Source organism: Scardinius erythrophthalmus (genome assembly GCF_964197995.2).
Source record: "Scardinius erythrophthalmus genome assembly, chromosome: 5".
Classification (NCBI taxonomy): Eukaryota; Metazoa; Chordata; class Actinopteri; order Cypriniformes; family Leuciscidae; genus Scardinius; species Scardinius erythrophthalmus.
The window spans coordinates 30697297-30723264 of NC_138225.1; the positions used below are offsets into that span (position 1 = coordinate 30697297).

At 35.8% G+C, this 25968-nt stretch overlaps 1 protein-coding gene across 1 annotated transcript in view; it reads left to right on the forward strand.

Annotated features, from left to right (window-relative positions):
• dmrt1 (doublesex and mab-3 related transcription factor 1) overlaps positions 1-25968 on the forward strand; it is a gene marked incomplete at both ends in the record, with an annotated part of 33466 nt that overhangs the window by 954 nt on the left and 6544 nt on the right. Inside the window, 2 exons of the mRNA XM_081366926.1 lie at positions 3370-3527; positions 18666-18810. Of these exons, the coding sequence (XP_081223052.1) occupies positions 3370-3527; positions 18666-18810 (303 nt within the window). The remainder of the gene's footprint in view (positions 1-3369; positions 3528-18665; positions 18811-25968) is intronic.

The following is a 25968-nucleotide window of genomic DNA, read 5'->3' on the forward strand; positions in this document are numbered from 1 at the left end:
GTGTCACAAAGGATGGCCTAGGCTACATCTCAATTTCTTATATGGTTTTGAGTCAAAAGTCCAGTTAAGAAATGGATGTGCTTATTTACAGTATGCTGGGTTTAAACATTATTTTGTAAATGAATCTAAGCAAAAATTCAAGTGTCATCATATCCATTATAGCCTTTCTAATAGCTGTTTTTGGGCAATACATGAACAAAATAAAATCACACTGGGATACATTAAGGCAAGAGTCAAATACATATTCAAGGCAGATTTTAACTGTAAGGGCATCTTTCAAAAAATGTCTGGTTGGGGCAAGTTGTCATGCAGAATCTGCAAAATGTAATTAATTTGAACAAAACGATGGAAGTTGCAGCGCATGTAAACTTTTGAACTGGGTAATTTTATGTGAAATGGCTTATTGAGGGGAGTGCTTTTTTTAATAAATATTTTATAATATTATATTATATATTTGAAAATATTTTATTTTGTTAAAACTATGAACATTTTGCAGAAGGTAGACAGATTATGAGAATGAAAAAGGTCGTAGTAATGAAACTTATGACGGTACGCTTTTTTAAAAACACTTTATAAGAGGCTCATGATAATATAATTTGATAAAATGCATTTCAAAAGAAAAAATGTTTAATGGTTTTACTGAAAACAAAGCTCCAAGTAGTGGACATGCAAGCTAAGTGAATAGAACCTTAAAATGGATGGTTAACATGATATTGAATGAAAAAATATTTTACTGAACTTTTTTTACTTTTGACCACAACTTACTGTATTTGTTGTAATTTTATGGAACTGCATTCATGTCATTGCTAATTTATTGTACATTTAAACAATGTTTTTGTTATTTTTTATTTTGTTATTTTTTTCTTTCAGTTTCATTACAGTTTCAACATGTTAAACGCTATCTTCTTTTTTCTCTCCCTGGTAAATAATCACATAAATGTTCAGTAGATTTTTGTAGTCAAATAGTACCAAAGTTAGGTAAAGGTAAATTAAATTGACTAAAAAAAAATGACCCTGAGCAATTTTAACTACAGCAAAAATGGGACAACTAGCCCCAGTCTTCCCTAATCTCATAAGCACTATATTTTTGAGTAATTTATTTTTTAATTTTAATACTATGGGGCTGTTGAATTGTTTGTCCTACACACGAGAGTTTTAATGTCTTGAAGTTTGGTAACCGTAGTATAAGTGGAATAATTGACAACGGGCCGTTTACTTATTAGAAAATAACACGCACCCGAGGCTTCGTGGCCACAGACATTACCTTGGGTGTGTATTATTTTCTGATAATTAAATGGCCCGTCGTCAATTATTCCATATACATACAATTTCAGGATTCTTTAAGCCAGACAAAAATCTAGTTCAGAAAAAATATAAAGAAAAAAATCCTTTTAGTCTCAGAAAATATTTTTCCATGCAATATCATGTTGACAAAAACAAAAGAAGATATTTTGAAGAATGTCGGTAACCAAACAGTCGATGGACCCCATTGACTTCCATAGTATTTATTTTCCTACTATGGAAATCAGTGGGATCCATCAACTGTCTGGTTACCGACATTCTTCAAAATATCTTCTTTTGTGTTCAGCAGAAGAAATAAATTCATACAGGTTTGAAACAACTTGAAGGTGAAAAGTTCTATTCACTTGGCTTGTATGTCCACTACTTGGAGCTTTGTGTTTAGTAAAAGCTCTTAATGCAACAAAACCATTTAACATTTGTGTTTTGAAAGGCATGTTATCAAATTATATTATCATGAATGCCTAAGAGGCACAGCATCAGAAGTTGCATTACTACGACCTTCTGAATTTGTCCATCAATTTACACCCTTTTATTAAAATAAGACCTAAGCTCAACTCTTTGTAGGAGGTTACTGTGAATCAGCCCTTTGTCACTTTACCATGGGAAAACGAAGAGATAAGTACATCTTGACCCCCTGAACTATCCACTGTGTGTGAGTGGCAGAGGAAAAACTAAAGGAACCATGACCATGGACATCTTGTAACCATCCCATAATTCTCAATTCTGCCAACCTCCTCAGAACACTGAGGTGCACATCCATTCTCATAAGGGGGGCGGGAGGCTATCAGCGTAGATGGCGATTGTGCCGTGCCAGACCATGTCTGTGTCTGTTGTGTTCAATGAATGAGAGAAACATCCTGTTCCTGGTTCTCCGATAGGACTAAGGAAGGAGTTGGATACCAGACAGGTCAAGGTTGTCTATGCTCTGTGATTTAGCCAGCTGCCTCTTGAGTTGCTGAAAGATGAAGCAGGAGTTACTGGCGGTTTTCAGAATTTGTCGTCAGAGATAAAGGGACGCACGCATGACACAACACACATGCAGACAAAATAACTTCTCATGAACTGGCATTTTAGATCACTGTGAATCCGTGCCATTACCGTCGCTAAAGAATATTTTAATCATTACTGAATTTTGTGTTTGTATATCATATGCATATGTTTTTCACTACTCACTACTCCTAATGTGTGATACCCATTGCAGAATAGGCCATTCCAGGAGAAACTCTTTGTCATTGAAGCATGTTTTATTAGATTCTACATTTTACGATTATCACGATTCGATACATATCACGAAACTGAACTCACGATACTATATTATTGTGATACTCCAAGTCAAATGGTAAAAGATTACCAAAGAATGTACTGTTGATTAAAATGCAAAATTTGGTTTTACATTGGGGTGGAAATGAATAGACTTGGACTTGGTGCTGGTAACCCATTGCACAGGTAAATGGTGACACCTGAATAAAAATAGTCATGATTCTGAAGCTAAAAATACAGAATTATTTTAGACGAATATGCTTGCACTCTGTCACTAGCTAGATATATTTAAAATAATGTAGGCCACTTTTTATCAGGACCCACAAATATCCCCCCACTGCATTATTACACATTACATTCAACACCATATATATTTTCCCGGTAGTTTAATGTAGTACACTGAAACTCTATAAACTTGAATTGTTTCTCACACAGTAATTTTCATTTTGGATGAACTACTGTTTGCACAATACATATTGTCACTATCCATGATACATATTGTTGCATTTTTGTATTGCGATATATTGTGACACAATATATTGTTACACCCCTAATAATTACTCAATTTAGCATTTGTTGATCATATGCATGTTTGTATGCCTTACAAACTTTTTGCAAAAAAAAATTTTTTCAAACATTTGCAAGCATGTGTTTTTTTTAATGTTAGAATAGCTTGAAAGGAATACGCTTCAGTTGGTTGATTTAAAAAAAAAATAGAAACTGTATAATTTCCTATTTTGTATATTGTGTAAAATGTGAATCTGATGGATTTGTCAGAGAATTTTGACCTATTGTCTGATGTTTCAGAGAGCCGTTCCATGCTGGCTCTGAGCTCTGCAGTGCCCAGCAGAGGGCACAATGAGGGCCCTTCTGAGCTGATGGTGGATGCCTCCTATTACAACCTCTACCAGCCCACACCGTACACGTCCTACTATAGCAACCTGTACAACTACCAGCAATACCAGGTGAATAAATGCGCTCCTCACATGTCAAGTGCAACTGAATTGCTCTTTCAGGTTATACATTATTAATTCTACACTAAAATATGCTACTATATGCTAATAAAATAATACATATTTATTATCATTATATATATATATATATATATATATATATATATATATATATATATATATATATATATATATATTATAATACATATAAATATTTAATAAGTATGGACTTATTTAATATGTACTAAGCTACCTAGTCCCATTTGCACTTTATTTCAGGAACCTTTACTGTAAATTTGTAAACAGTAAGTTGTTGCATTATTTTAATGAATTATTTGCATTGCCCTTCTCCTGCTAAATAGTACATTTATCTTGATTATTCTGGCTTCACATTAGGTAAAAAGTTTGCTTCATAATATTTTATAGTATTTAACATAAGTAGTTTTTTTTTTTTTTTTTTTACACACTAGCTATGGTATTTCTTTACCATAAATTGTCACAGTTTTTTACCGTAGAGTTGCGTCACTGTAAAAGTAACAGGAAGTGTCCATGACAGATTTTAAGTTTGTACTTTCAAAAACGACTCAAATTTATTTTGAATTTATCTAGTGACCCCAAACTCAACCCCCCCCCCCCACTTCCCCCCACTATGTAGTATCTTCAAACCAACCCTTTAGTACTGTGTGTACCTCACACGAGCACACTAGCAAACATCCATGTGAACGCCAGCATGTTGCACACACCTCCACACTCACCCAGTCTGCGTCCCATGTAGCCCAGGCCACGGTAATAAGGTGATTAAGTGTGTTGCAGCCGTGTTGATAGGGGCTTCTGTCATTGGACCCGGCTGCCTTGTTGAAGTTGGCAGGCCGTAGTGAGCTTCTGTCCTCGGTTTACAGTGATAATCCTTGTGCCATCGTTCCAAACCACTGGCCAAACACAGCAGGAAGGTGTGGAGCTTTCATGCCACGCTACACCTCTTACAGGCTGTTTACATTTCCCCGCTCCCCCTAGCCGGAACCGCAACTAATTCTGTCATTGGAGGTTTTTTAACCCTTATCCTCATTGAACGACTATCACAAGACAACTGATATATCAAACAGTGTAAATAAGAACTGCTTTCAATTAGTGTCACTGTTTTTGCTTTATCAGCTAAATGTGTTTTTGTTAGTTTAATATTGTATTTAAAAAAATCCTAATCTGCAAAAACACATATTTCTATTTCTACGCTCTCACTATTCTACCAGTAAAATATCTTTTTAAAAGTATGTGTATAGTAAAAATATCTTTTTACTTCTGTGTATAGTAGTTGCATTACAATTTTTATTTTATGTAATGCTGGTGTAACTACACTGTAAAAAGTTATTGTTGGTTTAACGTATAAAAGTAAGTTACCTGGTTGCCTTAATTTTACGTTCATTGAAATAATTTTTTTTAGTTAATACAATGAAGGAGATTGGTTTAATAAATAGACACCCAAATATGATGTTATCTGAACCACATTAATTATCTAAATTGATTTGACAAAAGATAAAAAGCTGTGATAACAAATCATGAGTTTTTTTTTTTTTTTACAGTGTACTGTTCAAAAGTTTGGGGTCAGTAAGATCATTTTTATTTGAAAGCAAGAATGTATTAAATTGATCAAAAGTGACGCTGAAGCAAATTATTTCTTTTCCCAATAAATGCTGTTTTGAACTTTCTATTCATCAAATAATCCTGAAAAAGTTGTATCCCAGTTTCCTCAGAAATATTAAGCAGCACAACTGTTTTCAACATTGATAACAATAAGAAATGTTACTTTAGCAGCAAATCAGCTTATTAGAATGATTTCTGAAGGATCTTGTGACACTGAACTGCTGAAAATGCAGCGTTGCCATTGCAGGAATAAATGACATTTTAAAATCATATTAAAATAAAAAAATGTATTTTAAATTGTAATAATATTTCACAGTTTTTACTCTATTTTATATATTTGAGCAAATAGATGTAGCCTTGGTGAGATTAAGAGAATTTCTTTCAAAAACTAAATATTACTGACTGTAAACTGTATAGTACTTACAAAGTGGGGTCAAAAAGTCAGAGACAACACTGGAGAAAATGCTTTCAAATTATTTAACGATTTTATAATGTTAAAAAAATCATTACACATGAATATATAATTATCATAACTATTTTGAGCTTGATTGCAAAGTCAATATGAATTTCAGAATTTCTTAGTATTTGGAATGTCCTCGTTTTGCTCCAAAAAGAATCTTGTTCTTCTATGAAATCTGATCTTTTGTACAAAAGATTTACATGGTCGGGATCACAAATTAGCTTATTTGATTAGTGACCTGGAAATAGTGCAGACCAGCGGGGGCTAGGCGTTTCCATTTGTAATGATAGAGACATTAACATATTAACTGTGTGGTTGAAGATTTAACACCAAATTATATTCAGATGTACTGTAATGCAAACCATTAGCCAGATGCAAACCATGCAATTCTGAGGCCAGGCACATGAATCTGTCCTGACAGCAGCTCTCCAGTGTGGACATTGTCTGTGTCAGACTATACTGCACAAGTTTGAAGATGTCTGTTTGAAGATATCCAACTGGACAGCATGAAATTGAGGGCATCCTCAAAGTCATGGACCATTCAATTTTGATATATCATCATTGTATTGCAACAGTTTTACAAGCCCTTATTAATCAGCCAAGACTCACTGCCATAAGAAAGTGTCTTCATACCATGATATAAAATGGTTTTCATATGGAGATCAGCCTGTGTGTATGGACTCCGATTTATATTGCAAAGTATCCCTGTTGTATCAAATCTGATCTACTCAAGTGTGAAGTGAATTCAATCTATATTTCTCCAGGGAGTGTTATATACACACGTCAGTGATGGGGCCATATTTCAGCATATTTGTGCAGTTGGGTCCCTGATGGCGACATATTGCTCAAGGGTCACCGCCTCCATCTCCTTAGTGTGTCCCAGGGTTTGAATTGCAAAGGTTAATGACATTGCTCATGTGAAGATACAGCTTTGCTGTTTAAGCACAGCTCTGTAGAGGGGGAGTGACTTTAATTCTGATCTCACATTGCCTGATTTGACTATTTGGAAGATGCGTGAAGGAAATATAATGTTTTTTTAGTAAACTATCGCTGCGTCCGAAATCGCATACTGTCTAAGTAGTACTACATTTGAGTTTACTTCGTTATGTTCTATATAGTATGAATGTGGGTAGTATGAATGAAATTCGTATGTACTACATCCGCCATGTTGTTACTGTCACATGACTTACCAGCATCAGTTGCGTCGCTTCACTTCCATTCATAAATCCCCTCCCGTGGCCTCGTGGGATAGTAAATTGTCCATTGAATGCACACTTCAGAATCTCTGCAGAAGTAGTAGCCTAGGTCACCCAGGGACTTTTGACTGCTGTTTTTCAAATACTATGTATTCGGACTACTTTTTTGGCGTACTCTTTTTCGCATAGAGTAGGGAAGCATTCGGTTTCGGATGCAGGTTCTGTTGAGATTCTGTTTATGTTTGCTGATCAATGTTTATATGTGAATAAAATACTAAATTAAATCTGTTTATCATATAAAGCTATCAAGTCTTTTCAGAACATTTGGAGTAAACCACTTAACTCCTATGGATTAGTTTTACGATCTCTTTACTTCAAAGTGGTAGTTGTGTGGACCATCAATGGAGGGACAGAAATCTCTCAGATTTCATTAAAAAAATTGTGTTCCAAAGATTCAAATTTGTGTTCATTTGTGTTCTGAAGATGAACGAAAGTCTTACGGTTTGGAACGACATGAGGGTGAGTAAATGATGACAATTTCATTTTTGGGTGAACTAACCCTTTAACATTTAGCAAGAGTTGTTTTTATTTATATACAGTATGTTAAAAAATGCATTAGAATTGTACAGTAGTGGCTAGGGGTGTAACGATACCCTCATGTCACGATTCGATATATATCACGAAACTGAACTCACAATTAGGCCTGTCGCGATAGTCGATAAGTCGATTAATCGCACGATAAAAAAAATGAGCTCGATAATTTTTCCGGCCGCGATAATTCCATTTGCATGCTTGTTTGTTTTCCTCGTCTCTCTCTCTCTACCAAAGAGACTGGATGACCACTCTCGCTCGGTTCTTTAGCGTATAGGAGGAGTGAACCCTCTTGTTGTCAGTTGCATGGTCTTTGTGTGGGAAGGCGGCGCTTGTCAGTCACATGGTCTTTGTATGGGAAAGCGCCGGCGGCCGCGGGACTGTTTGCGGCTACTGCCGGGAGAGAGAGAAGACGCTAGTTGTGAGTTGCGACAGCGAGCCCAATCACATGAAAATGCATATCTATACCACAAATGTTATTTCTCGTGCCATTTATATGCCAAAAATAGTTTTTGCGTGCATATGATACACTCTTTATGGCGTGTAATACGCACGCACTCCTCACCCCTAATCCTAACCAAGTATTTTCAGTGCGTAGCATGCACGCAATAAAGTGCGTCTCTGTCTTCCCGACAGTACACAATCACTTGACAAAGTAACAGGAGTAACAGTGCAAAATTTGGGTGATATGGCTTGTTGAGGCTTTTTTTATTTGTTTACAAAGGTCCTAACTGTCAGTTTTGCCTGTTATGGAATGTATCACTATTTAATAATGTCTAAAGCCTAATATTTAATATTTTTTGAAGTGCAATTTTGTTTCATTTTTTTTATTAACAGACATTTATTTTGTTAACAGACACTAAGAGTCCATTGCTTTCATTGTTTTTGGTTGTTTTGTTCATTTTTTTGGATATTTAAAATGTTTTCCGTTTTCAATGTTTAATATTCTTTAGAAATAAAAGTTTATAGATCGTTGAAAAGGTGTACCTGCATTATTATGCCATTATAATTATATTAAATGAAAATGGTCTCAGTACGACAATATTATCGTTTATCGCGATAATTTCTTGGACAATTTATCGTCCAGCAAAATTTGTTATCGTGACAGGCCTACTCACAATACGATATTATTGCGATACTCCCAAGTTATATGGTAAATGTACTGTTGATCAAATTGCTAAATTTGGTTTTACATTGGGGTGGAAATGAGGCTTGGACTTGGTGCTGGTAACCCATTGCACAGGTAAATGGTGACACCACAATAAAAATGTTCATGATTCTGAAGCTAAAAATACAGAATTATTTTAGACGAACATACTTGCATTCTGTCACTGACACAGACTTTTGGCATTATCAGGATCCACAAATATTCCCCCATTGCATTATTATACATTATATCTAACATTATATATAGTAGTTTAATGTAGTACTGACACTGAAACTCTGTAAACGTGAATTTTTTCTCACACAGAAATTTTCATTTTGGGTGAACTATGCACAATACATATAGTCACTATCCACAATACATATTGATGCATTTTTCTATTGTGATATATTGTAACACCCCAGTAGTGGCCAAAAGTGATGTCTGGAGGGGATATTTGTTTTTAATGACCCTACAAGTTCAATTAAACCATCAAAATATAAGGAAAATAATATATATATATATATATATATATATATATATATATATATATATATATATATATATATATATATACTGTATATATATACTGTATATATATATATTTTTTTTTGTAATAGTTTAAATATGAGAGAACAACAAAACACTAAACTTGGTTAAGTTATATATCTGACAAGATTATTTTACTACACAAAAAGCTTGCTGGAAAAAGAATACACTGACTAGAATATAATCAGTTATTAATATTTCATTGGTTCTCTTGCGTTTATCATTTCTTTGAATGACAGCCTGGCTAATAATTTATTAAAATTAGTTTCTTTGCATTATCACAAATAAAACAACTGACTCCAAGCACAACTACACAACAGAATCTTTAACAAATATTGAATAATATTTCAATAAAGGGTGAAGATGTCAATTTTCCTAGGCCGGAAATCAATTTTGGGAACTACTGTAGTTCATACAGATAGTGTCTTGAACACTGCTTTTTTTCTAATTTCTAAATGTTTTCCATTTCTAAATTACTTTCACTTTCAGAGAGAGTAACTGAAGATTCCCATTTAAAGGCTCAAATTCTGTGTAGTTTAAGTAGTTTGACTTGTTTTTAGTAAGTAGTTTAATAATAGTAGTTTGTAATATTTTAATATTTCATAAAAAAAAAATAAAGAATTAGTTTAAATATATATATATTTCAACAACATTTGTCTGTCAAATCAAAGTCAATTTAATACAAACAATTTTGAGGGAAGAAAACTATAAAACATGAAATCACAGATAGGACTCATGTAGACTCGTGATACTGTGTGTCAAGGTCGTTAAGATAAAAATATCAGATTATTAGACTTTTTGACACGAAGGTTAGTTTAGGTTGTCATGTCAAATGGAATGAGTGTTAAGTTTGAAAAATATTGTGGAAAATCAAAGTATGAAACCGAAGTGTGAGATTTGTGTTCGTGTTTTGTAATTCTGAAACTTCACAGTTGTTGGTATGGAGTTGTTTGTAGGACATTCATGTATTCTATCTTACATTTACAAAATCATAACTTACCATGAAACTTTCCATCATAGCTTCTTCTCTTTATCTTTATTAGGGTCAATTTGATAAGGAAGTAATAAGGGCGAGGAGCTATTCCTCCTCATCTGGCTTTTATCTTAGTATGTCCATCTCCCGCCCTCTCCCACCTCCAGTGAGTGGGGCTCCGCTGCACTGCAGGTGGAGAATGAAAATATGAGGGTTGCGTAGAGGATCCAGACAGCTGATGGTGCCAGATAAGAGCTCACTCAGGGAGGTAAAGGACTCCAGCCAGCCCTCATTAATGATGCTGCTCTGGATCGAACAACGCTAGCAGGCCTGTTCGTCATTTCTGTGTGAGCACTTCTTGTATTACATGAATTGGGAATCACAATGCACTTTCAAACTGCTGAAGATGTCCTAAAGCAGGCACAATGCAATGTTACCAGATTTTTGTCTAGATATGTTCATACCTGAGATAGAGATCAGAATCACAGGGAAGGACGTTGAATGATGCATGGATTTTACTCCACTTGCACTTATTTGGATGTAAGTGTTATGGTGGGTTAAGAGTGGCATAGAAAAGCAAGGAAATAGCTGAGTAGCATTGCAAATATTTTGGCACAAACACAGTGTTTGTCTCTTGCTTGTTGTGGCACATGCTTTTTTCCACCTTGTTTTATTTCATGTATTGGTGGGGTACTCAAAAAAAAAAAATACAGTTCAATTTGTATTATATTTGTCATAGGCAATAAAATAGGCTGACATTGTTTAAATAACAGTTTATAAACCTGTCGAGAGTTGATGGGGTGAACAGTAAATGGTGACATATTACTGGCTGACAGAAATCAAATTCCATAAAAGTGAAATTGAAAACACCCTAAAGCCTCTGTGCTGCCAAGTAGACAGCTTATTTTAAAGTTCTCAAAAGAGGGAAGAAAAACTTGCCAGAGCAGTTTGTTGCAGTTTATTTTGAAAAAAAGAGAGAGGGAGAAATAAAGCAATCTAGGCAGAAGGTCAACCATAACTTATACTGGCCATTTTTTTTCTCCCTCTCGGACTAGAGGTTTTATTAAATGTTTTCAGTGCTCTGAGATTGTCATGCAGTGTGCAGTAGAACTCGAGACCATCACTGTTGGTGAACCATATACTGTACCTGGTTTACATCTGTATTGTTTGGTATATCTTCTGGTTCAAAAAGATACAGATGGACCATATATGTATAAAAGAATGAGAGAAATTACAATGCCCAATATGGTGTCTACAATAAAGGATCAGCCTTTAAATTAAGAAAGCTTGTTGCCTTATTCGTCAAGGCACTGCCTAGTCTATTTGCTTTAGAGTGTGCATGCACATTAACTGGGCCAACATGCAAATACACTACTGTTCAAAAGTTTGGGGTCAGTGGTTTTTTTTTTTTTTTCCAAGTTGTTTTTCTTTTAGGCTCTCTTATGCTCACCAAGGTTGCATATATTTATTCAAAAATACTGTAAAAACACTAATATTGTGAAATATTACAAATTATTAGTAAATATTTTTAATATATATATATAAAAAAAGATTCCTGTGATGGCAAAGCTGAATTTTCAGCAGCCATTACTCCAGTCTTCAGTAGGGTTTCGTATCGTTTGAATTTTAGTGATTCAGATTCTTATCATTTCCCAGTTTCGATTCCAAAATGATAAAAAAAAGTCAAACATTTTGATATCAAACATATTTATTCTGTCTTTTTGCAAAACATTCTGTTGCAGCTGTATACCATGAACAAAAATCAGAAGCCTAATGAACAAGTAGACTAATATAATTTCAAACATTATTAACCCTCTGGGGTCTGGGCTGTTTTTGGGGCCCTTGAGATGTTCTGACATGCCCTGACATTTGTGCTTTTTTCAGTTGCTTATAAACATATTAATAGCAAAGGTGTAAATTCACTCTATATAGCACAAACAGGGCTACAATAATATGTGAGCCACGTGTATGTACATGTTTTCATTTTTGAGAGAATAATGTTTATGCATGGTTATTGAAAAAAATAAAAAATAAAATTTCTGAAATAAGGCCACAAAACACATAGTAAATATGTGTCAATAAGACTTTTGACTAATGGATGTCCTCGCCTAGAGTTTTTTCTTCAAAATTATGTGAAAATAGTCTTGCTTTATCGTTAACATAAAACCATACATTGTTTTAAATTGATGTAAAACAGGTTTTGCTTGGAAAGCCAATATGCGAGAGGGGCGTGAACGAGGAGTGGTTTACACCTTAGAATACAATGTCCCACCCACTCTGCATAATTAGCCATTCATTCAGGTGTGAAACTGACTGAGCCACAATGCAAGGACAAAAGATATATTTAGAAGAAGACTTATATTGACCATTTAAAATTTTGCTTACATCTATCTTGTAAATATGTTTTGCTATTTTATTAAAAAGGTTACAATTACAACAATAATTACAATTTCAACAATATTTCAAGTGTACTCTTTCTTTGTAAAAAAAAATGATTATAGGCCTACATTTTATCTATGTATTTATATTTCAGTCGATTTTTACTCATCTCAGTATAGCAATACAGTTTGCTAAAACATCATCATTCATTCACACGCGATTTAAATTTTACTTCTGGCAAAGATGAAGTTGACGATAGGCTATTGACTCGCGATCTTCGCAGTAGGCTAGTGTTTTGGATGGTTTTGTTTAGAACCAGCTTTCTGTAAATATATTTCATATATGTGAGGCGAGTAGGCTACGGTCTGGTTCATGATGATCTCCAGTTCAAGCACCTTATGTTGTGATTGCTAGCCTATATTTACTTTAAAACCAGGAAATTTGTTAATGAAAAAATTATTAAAATTAAGATACAATTGATACAAAACGAAATTCGTTTTAAAGAAAGGATTTGTACTTTCTGTTTTGAGGTCTCTGTGAAAGTTTGAAGGTCTTTTAGTGCTTTTTTTAGAGCGCTCGCATCCATAATGGAGAACTGTCACGTAATATTGTTTTTTCCTCATAAATGCGAACACGAAAAATAAAAGACAAAAGACTTTTAAGTAAAACTTACTCCGAAATTGTGTTCTCGGCGGAATTCGCTCTTCAAAATGCTGCCGTTCGTCGTCTGAGTTACAATCTTCCTCTGAGGAAAAGGTGCATTCTTCCTCGCTGTCCAGAATCATCTGAAGGGCGTCTTTATTACCGGAGAAGCGTGTCATACTCAAAACGCGATGAACTATCAGTAAGTCTGATGAAGAAACTGTGTTTTTATGGCATTGATCGGGGGGCGTATGCGATGCATACTAGATCACCTAACTATTTACATGTGAATCGCGCTGGGGGGCGGGGCGGCTGCAGCTCATTTAGAGATAATGGAGAAAAACGGTACCTCTCCTTGCTTTCAAACGGATTACATGAGTGAAAACATTTGTTTTTTATATAAATTAATTCATTTAAAAGAAGAGATTTCAAGCTTCATAAAGACATATCTCACGTGCCTGTGTGAGAAGTATTCGCTGAGTTATGATTCATTTTCGGACGCGTTTCAGAATGGACTACACGGACAGAGAGAAGGCAGAACTCGCTTCGTGTTTATTTTTCTTTATTTGGCGAAAAGCACAACACTTTGTTTTTATTGTGAGTATACACAAAAATAATACACATTTAACAGAATCGATTGATGTATGAAACTCCTATGGAAAATCAAAGTCAACAGAGTATTTATGAGTTTCTTTTACACTGATAAAAAAAAAGCGAGCTGGTATCGCCGGCGATACCGTCGACCTCGGGGGGTTAAAGACAAGTATACATACAGTCAGTAATACAATAAGAACAAATAAGCAAATTGGCAATAGCACAAATTTACACAACTGAGCAAAGCTATTCAAGATTATAGTTAGTCAAGATCAGTGATTGGACAGACATGTTTAATAGGCTTCTGTCACTTTAAGACCGAATGCACGGATCCAGTATACTGTTACACATGCGTTTTCTTTCTCAACTGTTCATGTTCACTTAAGACATAACCCACTGTGTTTACAAGGATATTTTACATAACTTTGTGTGTATTTGCCCGTTCAAGTGCAAGAAGACATGAAAGAGAACTCAATTCGGTATTTGTGCACTATAAGTGACTTTGTGTGTGTGTGCTCTGGATGTACCCAGCATAGAAAACAATGTGTGAGTACCAAACTGAGTTCTCTTTCTCGTTGTCTTGTGCTTGAATGGTTTAAAACCACATTAAAATTGGCACACAGGAATCGATTAGCCTAATCGAAGTATCCGATTCCCAACCCTAGTCTTCAGTGTCACAGTCTTCAGAAATCATAGTCTTCAGTGTCTTCAGAAATCATTCTAATATGCTGATTTGCTATTCAAGAAACAATTATTATTATTCATTTTAGGGCTTTGCGATAAACACTATCATATCCAGATCACGATCAAATTTACGTCGATAACGATGATAAGCTCTGGACATTTTTACTCGATATAAATTCATCTAACAGCCTATCACACAGCAGAAATAAATGCGACAACAGCCAGTAAGTGCATGTTTCTAATAAGTGATTTCTGTGTGTCTCTGTGTGAATGGACGGCGTGGTTTCGTCTGATACACACACACTCAAACACGTGATGCTCAGTGTTTTCAGCGTCTGCCATCTCAATATTTGAGGACATGAGAACATGAGCTTCATCTCCAGAACTGCTTTGAGAGTCACTTCACAAGCTTTTCACAATTTAATTTGAGAAAAACTACCTTCAAATACAAACTGGAACTAAAATTAAACTAAAAGATCTTCACGACAAACCTTCAAAATAAAAGTTTGGTTTAACCAAGAAATTATTACAGAAATATATCACTACTGTATGCTAAAAATTACTTTTCAAAATAATAATAATAATAATATTATTTCTAAGGAATATCACAACCAAGATGATATGTTTTCATCCATGTTTTAAATGTTTACACTTCTGTTGTGCAGCATCTTATTTGACAAAAAAATCATTTTTTGTTGTTGTTATATTTTGATTTGATTACTTTGGAAAAAATTAGTGATAAAATATTTTTGGCTATATCGCCCAGCCCTATTATTAGGGATGGGTACCGAAACCCGGTATTAAACGGGCCCCGGTGCTGAATTTTGAAATACCGCTGGATCGATAAGCTCGGACGTTATCGGTTCTGCTGTCGGTACTGGAGAAATTAAGAAAGTGCTATTGCTATTAAGAAATTATTATCTTGCTAATTTAATCTCGCCAGCCACTTCTATATATAATAATATTTAACCATTTGACTGATGCATTTTTGCTAAAGAGAGAGAGAGAGAGAGAGAGAGATCTTTAACGCGGAGCGACGGCGCGCACATCACAACGGCCCTGGTTAATGAGTGACGAGTGACGATGAGGACAGAACTAAACATTCAAACGGTTAGGCTACACTTTAGATCTTTGATATTAAACTAATTTTATTTTAGATTTAGATTGTGGCTTCCAATGATTATAAAAAAGATATTTGAGGTATAACCATTAAAAACTAAAGCCGCATTCATTCTGTTTAGCGCAACTTCCCCTCACAGCGGTGCGCTGTCATTTCTCCCTAAAACCCAAACGTAATGTCAGAATCTGCACGATCGGTGATTGTTGTAAAATGTGGTCTATACTGTTGCTAAACTGCGGGACGCGTTTGATAATAAAAGGCAAGTACCAAAATTGAGCAAGAGACGCTGTTTCAAATGCGGCGCGCGCTCCGAAACACACCGCAACGAGACAAGCAACGTATATTTTGGGCTTTGTGCGGATCTAAACGATCAAATATACACAAAAATATATCAAAATGGCCGTCTTGGAGATTCACTTAAACAGTTTATTCACTTAAATACAGTTTATGTCTTAAATGGGCGTAAATAGTTGGGAGAAAATATGAGGCGTAATAATGATTAGATCTGCATTTGGTCTTAAAGAGGCAGCAGTCCAATAATCCTGCTGACGATTGCTCCATTAATGTGAATCAAACAACAAAAGGCAAAAGGAAAATCAGTCGCAGCTCTTGAATGAATAATTTTGGCTTTCATAAGCTTTAATCAATCTATGATAAACTATGCAGTGTTATTTTAAATCTGACTTTATTAGATGTCTTTTTAGCCCATATTACTCTTGAACAGTAATGTCAGACATTACTGAAATTAAAGCACTGGGTATATAATTTGTATATTTGTTTTATTGTATACTTTTTTTTTGTTTGACCATGTGTTTGTACTTTGTTTTTGGTGTCCTATGTCTTAATATAAATATATAAAACACAAAAGCCTGCACCCTTCTGCATAACACAGCCTACATGTTTTATTTGTTTTGTTAAAGCATTGCTTTTTCTTTTGCTATAGATATTTATTTTACATTTCAAAATATAAAGCAATATTAATTATGTTCTAAATAATTTTTTTCCTTTTTTTAATATAACAAAAAGAACCGATAAGAATACCGTTAAAGTACCGGATCGATAAGGAGTATCGGTAAGAGTAGTAATACCGTTAAAACCTTAACGATACCCATCCCTACCTATTATAAATGTTGAAAACAGTTGTGCTGCCTAATATTTTTGTGGAAGTCATGATACATTTCTTTCAGGATTCTTTGATGAATAGAAATTTCAGAAACTGTATCCTTGCTGAATAAAAATATTAATTTATTTTTAAATCTTTAAAAAAAAGATTTCTTTAAAAGAATCTTATTGACACCAAACTTTAGAACAATAGTGTAATGTTTTTATTTTTAGCGTGATTAGAATTAAAAAAAGCAATTTGTATGATGCCATTTTGTTGCCAAGTGAACTGACTCGCAAAATCTTTGTTGCTATCCTATTGTTTAACATTGCTCTGTGTTCCATGCGAGCTAACTTTAACTTGTTTTTCAAATTATGATGTAAAACATTGATGAGCAATTATACAATGTGAATGTCTGCACCTGCAACTTTTAAAGGTCCCATTCCATGGATTATTTTATTCTTTTATAATGTTTCCTGGGGTGCCCTTATAATGTTAGTATGTTTTTTAGATACATTTTTTTTTATAATTTAGAAATAAAAGGCATTTTTCCTAGCCTGATTTCATCACCTGATTTGAACGCTCTGTTTGAAGGGGCGTGTCTGCTGTGAGACTTCAATGTAAACGCCCTCTGCTGTGATTGGCTGACATGCTTGCATATGAAATATCTGGCATTACATGTGGAACTATCTGGAAAACCTTTACCATTACAGCTAGTATACGTTTTTACTATTACAGCTATCGGGATTAACGAATCGTGAGAAGTTTTTTAAGTATTTAGATCTATTTCAGTCACATAAAAGGTTGCAGTGATGAGCATTGAGCAGATGACAGTCTGTTGATCGCGTGAAAAAAGATCTTATTGCAACGCAGTTTCTGCACTCACTAATGATTTCACCAATGCAAACATGAAGTATATAAATACAGTAAGAGATTCGTTGTGCAGTGTAACAGCGTCATTGATTTCATAACGAGTTTTGGCAAGTGTCCAGATAAACTTGCGCTGTGTGATTGACAGCTTGGGCGATTGGAAAGGGATTGTTCTTTGATCGCTTTCTGTATATTAATCACAGTTTAAAGTCCACATGAAATCAAAATTGACCATATTTACTTTGTTTGCCTAAATTGATCGTTTTGTGGTGAACAATTCATCCATGCAAGTCAATCCACACAAAAAAAAATTTTGGCTTCGTAATCTTTAATCAAAATCTGAAAATGCCCCTCCCCTCTGCATTGGAGGACCTTCCCTGATGACGTAGGTTTGAGGAATTGGTTTGGGCAGCGCTTAACCACTCCCCTCAAACCGTTAGTCTGTTATGAGCAGAGATGGAGAGGAGGAGCGCTAGAGTAAAACCCTGCCTTCTGTTCAATATTCCGTTTCACTGGGAAATGCGTCACAACACTGGAGAAAAGTCGTTTGCAACTTCCGGTTCACGCGGACTTTAAGTAAGATTATTTTCATCCTACTAAGAGAAACGATGTGAAGTTGATCGCTACTTCCATAGCAAATCACTACTTACCGCTTGCTGGAATATAGTTGAAATTGTCCCCTTCGTCAGTATGAAACGCTGAGAGAAGCCTGCTTGATATTATCCCAGTTTAGAAAAACAGTCCGTGGTGAAATGGACAGAGCAAACTAACAACTTCGAATTAAACTTTTGCGGTATCCGATTATAGATAAACATCAACCACGTCTGTTGACATTTCGCCATCAATACGCCTGTATTCCTGTGGGCGGAGGTTAGTCAAAATACGGTTTTAATGACGTCATTAAAGAAGGAAGTAGAGGGATGTAGTCCAATCCAGCCGTTTTTTGTAGGCGACTTCTGTTAAATAAAATATCTCGCTTGGCATTGAACTTTGAGCTTTATAATTTTACAGATATTATTTATACTCTAACAACAACATTACACACTAACTAAAGTTTGAAACATGGGATCACGAAGAACGGGACCTTTAAAAAGCGATCTTGCGTCTTTTGATTCTTGACTATTCACACCATTGGACTCTTTATGTGCTGACTTAACTCTTCTTCTTTATTTTCCACCTGCCCCAAAATCAAATCCCTTCTGAAACAGATGCCCAATGGAAATGGCCGCCTGTCCAGTCATAATGTGCCCCCCCAGTACCGCACACACCCCTACTATTCATCATACCTGAGTCAGGGGATCGACACGGCTGCATGTGTCCCACCCAGCACCTGCCCTGAGCCAAAAGCAGCAGGTCAGTCACACACACACACACACACACACACACACACACACACACACACACACACACACGCTTCTTAGGGCCATAAACTTTTATCCAGAGATTATCAACAGTGTGAGCAAGTACATCTGAGGGAGGTTCATACTCTGAGTCAAGGGCGCTGTAAAATTTATAAAAATAAATAAATTCAAAGGTAAAACTTTTATGAGCATCATTTGTTCTGGTGACTTCAGATTTAAAGAGACAAGGACCATGTGCTAAGCGCTTCAGTCTTAGAACATAGAAATCATAAATTGTATTTTATATTAAAATTTCCTGTGCCTTTTACTCTGTAAAGCTATGTAGCAAAACTTAAACTAAATTGTCTAAAATTATTTAAACATTTTTTAGAAACAATGTATGGCTTACTGTGCACCATTCTCCACTAATTTAGTGTTAAAGGACATTTTAGTTCTCACCGTCAGTGTGAGTATGATTATGGTGTTTCTGTGATCCACCATTCCCGTATGCCTCCAAGCTTGCCACCTGCCCTGGCTGTTAATGATTTTTACATGCTGATTTCCAGTGGTTTCAACATGAGGGTGCCTGTCACCCCCACTATCACTGCAGGGGGTGTCATGTTCCATTACAACACAAAACACTCCAAGTTGGGTGGTCCAATCTACAAAACACCCTTACTCAGAGCCCAGCATTGAAGGGTCTGTGATCTATTATACGTGTTCCGTACCTACTATTTATATGATTCCGTAATGCAGATTTTTTTAATGATTTTAATATTAGTTAAATGTGTTTAAAGACGTGAGGGAGATCAGCAGAATGTAATAACTGCAAGTTATCTCATTATTAATTTGTTTCAGTACAATAAAAACATAAGTCTTTTGTCTTCATGTCTTCATAACACATTTATTATTCTCACGCAGAATGAGTATACTGTACATGCAAATATATAGCTAGCTGTCTTTTTTCTTGAAGTGGGTCTCTCAGAAGGGGATCATCATATGTATTTGGGGGTCTTTGGCATCCAAAAGTTTGAAAACCTCTGCCGTAATGAACTTTAGTCAGCATAGATGGCATTTTGTGTGTGTGTGAGAGTGAATTAAACTTTTTTCAAACTCAACTCAACCTGTTCGAACCCTTTGGTTAGGAAGAAACTAGATGACACGAGTGACCGTCCAAACTAGTGTGGCCTGAGTTTGATGGGGTCTGCACTCCCTCTTCATTCAGATCCCTAAACATCTCATAGTGTTTTATTGTGTCATATTCACAATCACAACTTCTACAATCAGACCTGATTAGCTGTTCCCAGCATTGTTGTTTTCTGGTAACTATAGAGGACTTTGAGGTATTACTACTTGTACTGTCAAGAGAGATTAAAAAAGAGGCAACTCCGTAAATGACAAGCATTCAAGTTTAATTATTTTCAAAGTAGCTTTACAGTAAGATACAAAGGCGCCTGGTTTTCAGATGGTTATGTCTCCTGAGTCCTCTGCACTGTTTCTGTGGCTCCAGTGCTTGTGTGGCATGTATTTATTTTCCCTAGCGCTGGGGTAATCAGTTGGCCAAATATGAGGCCAAATAACCTTCAGGAGTGCGACGCTGTCCTTTCCGAGCGGCCCCCACAGCTGTCTTTGGAAAATTGCCTCTGGGGTTAGTGAGCGGGAACAAGTTAAGATTTACAAACAATGATGAAGCTTGTCATGCGTCTTTCTCCATCCGTCACGAGCGGCGGCCTGCCGGGGCGTCGAAGTGTTCTTCATAAAGCTCAGCTCGCTGTGAAATACGCCCCTGTGCGCTCTTTACTGCTGGGAGCTCGTCAGCAGCGCTCCGCCATAAATTGCCTGGGCCGGAGGTGACACTGCACTCCATCACCCGGCAGGGCAGCCTTACCTCCGCCCGCATCCGCCCCCACCCGCGGCAGCCGTCCCAGCCCGTGAGATGATGTGCCCGCTGTGAGTTATGTTGGAATTTCAGTGTTATACGAGACAGTCTATGGGTTTTACCATTTTTTCTCATGCTTTGTTTTTTCTTTGTCACCGTTTATTATTGGAAGATTCAAAGTTAGTTTTGTTTGCGGTCTGGGCCTAGTTTACAGTTTTGGAGAAAGTGGACAGGGGGCTTTCTGTTTGCCAGCAACCATATTTGAAGAGAATATGGCTGGGCAATATGGCCAATAAAATTATATCTCTGTATTTTTTTTGGCTGAATGTCGATATACGCTATATATTTCTGTATTTTTTACTTTTTTCTATTTTGGATTAAAAACAAATCTGTGTTTATTTAAAAAAAGGTTCTTTAATATCATGCCTAATGTTGTCCTACAAACGATGTTCATATTGAAGGTTATGAAAACAAATATAGCGAATATAACCACGTAGGCTATGCTATATGTGCAAAAAAAAGGGTTAAACCCACATTACATTCTAACATTGTAACAACAACATTACAATCTAAAAAAAATAATAATGCTTTTTTAAAGCATTAAAGTTAAATTCACAAAATTAAAAAATAAAATAAGTAAAAACGAAAGCACAGACTAAATGTTAACTGTAAGAGGAACACACATTCACTTATCTCAGCTTAGTAACTTAGTCCACATTTGATTACCCCATTACACTTTACAGTCACTTCAGTTACAGTTATCATAACAATACACTCAATTGTAGGTTTAAAGGAACACTCCACCATTTTTTGAAATAGGGCTTATTCACCTTCTTTCCTACATTTAGATAGGTGGGCAAATGCATTTTTGTCTCAGTGCATGCATTGTTTTAGTTTGACAGGGTCGGCGCTAGCTTAGCTTAGCATAATGAATGGAATCCTTTGTTGCCAGCTAGCATGTCCTGAGTAAAAGTGATATAAAAAAACAACAAAAAAAACACCTAATTACTTCTTGTGGCCTGCGTATTCACAACGAGTACAAATAGCGATGCAGATTAACACTAGGCGATTTCCTAGGCAGATACTGACTTATTAAGGACTATATTAGGGGGAAGCACAGGCGAAGCACTGCTACTTGGGCGCAGAGATATCACGCCCAAGTAGCAGTGCTTAGCCTGTGCTTCCCCCTAATATAGTCCTTAATATATAAGTCAATATCTGCTTAGGAAATCGCCTAGTGTTAATCTGCATCGCTATTTGTACTCGTTGTGAATACGCAGGCCACAAGAAGTAATTAGGTGGGTTTTTTTTTTTTTTATATCACTTTTACTCAGGACATGCTAGCTGGCAACAAAGGATTCCATTCATTATGCTAAGCTAAGCTAGCGCCGACCCTGTCAAACTAAAACAATGCATGCACTGAGACAAAAATGCATTTGCCCACCTATCTAAATGTAGGAAAGAAGGTGAATAAGCCCTATTTCAAAAAACGGTGGAGTGTTCCTTTAAGGTTCTACATATATGGCACATTTAATGTCCAACAACATTTAATGTCCAATATTTCATCAAAATGTAATTTTTTGTCAAAATTATGGCTCTCCTCTTCTATTGTGCTCTATCTGTCTGGTGCGCATGTGTGCAGCGGCGCTCGATCACTGAAGTCTGTGAAGTTTAGCGGAGACTCGTTTAAGCATAAGGCTCGTCCACTCCTGACAGCAAAATGGATATTTTTGCTAACATTTACAGATGGAGAAAGTAACTTTGAAATGTGGTGTTTTCCTTAGAGCATAGCTTAAATCTCAAATGCATTAAACAGCACAAGTTACCTGCCAGAGCATCTAACAGAGCAAGCCACTATAAACTATACATGTTAACTATATCTAACGAGTTATTTTGAAACCTTTAATATAAAGCATGTCTCATGTTTAGGACAAATTGTATTATGCACTTTCCCCACAACAGGTCACCCTTTGCCCTCTGCTATTTTTCAGATGCACTCTTAATATCAAACTACTGTATGTCGATATAAACGGTAATGCCCATCCTAAATCGTTTATAAAAAATATTGGCCTATTGATATATTGTACGTACCGCCCAGCTCTTGAAGAGAATATGTGGCTTTCAGAATACAATATAGTAAAGATATTGTTTCATAGTGCAGAAGCCTTTTCTAAAAGTAACACTATACACATTATTAATTTATTTTCTTTTTTGGATATGGTTCTATGGTAATACATGTTTTATTTGGCTTGGACCAAGCTAATGTTATGCTATTCTTTGAAATACTATACCATCTAGTATCCTGTAAATATAGTATGGTATTCATTCTGGTCCATTACTTATTTTTTTAAATAGTACAATGGTATTGTAATCTCGTACATCACTGTACACCATGTTTCTGCCACAGTACTTTTTTCTAATAAGTTAATTTTTTTTGTTGCTGTCCATCAGCAATGCTTTTATTTGAATACAAATATGGTGAAGGGCTTTATTTACAGGTAATTAATTACACATTCCAGTCACATCGAATCATATGTACTGTGCTTTAGACATATATCGATCGGTCTGATGCCGTTTACAAACCACAAATTTAATGGATGCAATTCTTCTCGGTCAGAATGTTATATCACTTTCAGAGGCGTCAGACCCCCTGTAAAAAGTTCCAGGAAAACACAAAATCTCATAGGAGCAACCAAAGAGCCCATTCATTCTCTTTCAATGCAGAATAACAAAGGGGCATAATGATTCCCTCCCAGCTTCAAGCATAATTGAAAGGTAGCGCTTGAGCAGGAAGAGGTGTAACTTCTCATCTGACAGAGAGGTAGTGGAGCTTTTTTTTAACCTTTAATCCATCCTGTTCGCATTATTCCTCTTTGGAACATTCATAGAACTCTGGCACAGCCTGTGCCCTCGAGGTTAAGTGCTGTTACATTTGTCCTTTATTTGTTTGTTACACAGTTTCGCTAGCCTGGCTAGGGTTACATATAGGTCATGAGTTCACAAGAAGTTGCATACACTAAATTTAGGGTTGATTATGGTTGAATGTTGTGTGATGCCAGTTGCATGACAGCTTATACTGTTGTACTCTCTATATTTCTCTACAGTTCTTATCTATTTCCCCTTCTGATCTCAGATCAGTAGGAGTAAGGTTCTCTATTTTTCACCTTTTACACGCAAAACAAAAACACTTGATAGCTTGCTTTTGTAATCTGGATCGTATGTGAGTAGTAGAGATGATAAGGATGGCTAATGTGCCACATAATACATTTCAAAAACTTTCAAAGGAATTGGTAAAGCCGGATGTGTCTCTGTCAGGTAAATCAGATGGTAAATCAGTGGCCTGCAGGCAAAATCTCTGGCTGGAGTGTTATTTAACCACACAGTCAGTTACTCCTCCGTGTCATGCTGTCTTCCCTTCTCCAGTGCTGATGCTAAATGCTCTGTCTTTTCTCTCTATGGATCGGTTAAATACCAGTGTAATTGGCTGCTCCAGGCTCAAGCACTGTCGTAATGTGTTGTACAACATTTCCATTAACACTTGCCTGAGGCACTGAAGAGATAAAATGGATAATGAATGCAGCCAAAGGTTCTGCTCTCTTTAGCACACTGTCCTCCTCAGGAGACGGTCTGTGTTAAGGAAAGTCTAATCTCACTTTATACTCTACCATTCAAAAGATATATTTTTTCAAAGGAATCGATACCTTTATTCAGCAAGGATTCATTAAATGGATCAAGAGTGACAGCAACAGATTTATATTCTAAATAAATGCTGCTCTTTTGAACTTTCTATTCATCAAAGGAATCCTGAAACAAATGTATCACGGTTTCCTCAATGTTATTAACCAGCAAAACTGTATTCAACAGTGGAGATGTTTCCTGAGCACCATATTAGAATGATTTCTGAAGAAACATGTGACATTGAAGGCTGAAAATGAAGCTTTGCCACCACATAATTGAAAAAAAATATATATTTAAGTAGTAGTTATTTGATTGCTTTATTTTATTGTCAAATAAAATGTTTTTTAAAATTACACAGCTTAAAGAAAATATGTGTTCATAGTTGCTGCAGAGCGCTATATTTTATGGGAATCGGTAGCTATTAAAAAAGCTAATCTATATTTTGGGCATATTTTGTGTCTTCACCTCATAGTCACTGGTTCATTTTCTACACACATTTCAATTATTTAGTTATTTGTAGTAGCATTTAATTATTTTTGCTTACTAATGGAAGGTGGACATTCATTCTTGAGCAGAATGTTTTCTAAATTTGGTTTTATTCAACTTCTAACCCCTGCCGTAACATCATGAATACAACTGAATCTATTAGGTTGTTTATTTCACCCAGGGGGGCTTCAGTCTCCCTCAGAGCCTTGCTAACTGATGCCTTCACCGCTTATTTCTCACTTGTGAGTATTTTCTCTCCTTTAAGGATAATAACACAAAATCCCTCAAATCATCGATCCCGTGTCTCAAGTCATTATAGTATATCCATAATGTTTCGACGGATCGGCACGCGGGCCGGGAGAGACGGACAGGTCATTTGCAGGGCCGGCGGAGAGCTGTATCAGTGCCAGTGATTTAACAGGGAGGAGGGCCTGTCAATTCTCTCAGAGACACTTTGAGACTGGGGACAGATTGGGGAACAATACAGGTCTGGAGGTGCTTATGTGTTTAATTAGCCTCTGACCCTGGCATGATGCCTCCTGTCAGACGTTACAGGCCACTCATGCTGATCTCTAATAGTCCAATAATGGGGACTGAAGTGTCCGATGTGCTCACATGTGAGCTGAATATTAGCAGCCATTACTTTAGTCTTCAGTGTCACATGATTCTAATGCCGATTTGGTGCACAAACATTTCTTATTATTATCAATATTGAAAACAGCTTAATATTTTTGTGGAAACTGAGGTACCTTTTTTTTTATTTTTTTTATTTTTTTATTTTTTTGAGTAGACAGTTCACATAAAGATCACATAAAGAAACATTTACAAAAAGAATTTTGTTCCCACTTTATATTAAGGGTCTGTAACTATGTACTAATATTTAAATTAATCATGTTTACACTTTATTTTAAGGTGTCTTTGTTACACTGTAATTATATATTTAAGTACCGAGTAATATTAAGTAACTACATGACATGTACTTATTATAGGGTTAGGATTAGGGTTTGGTTTAGGGTTAGTTGCATGTAATTATGCATAATTTATATATATTACTAACTACATTTAACACATAGTTACATTTAACAATGAAACTCTAAGATAAAGTGTTACCTTAATCGGTTTATACAA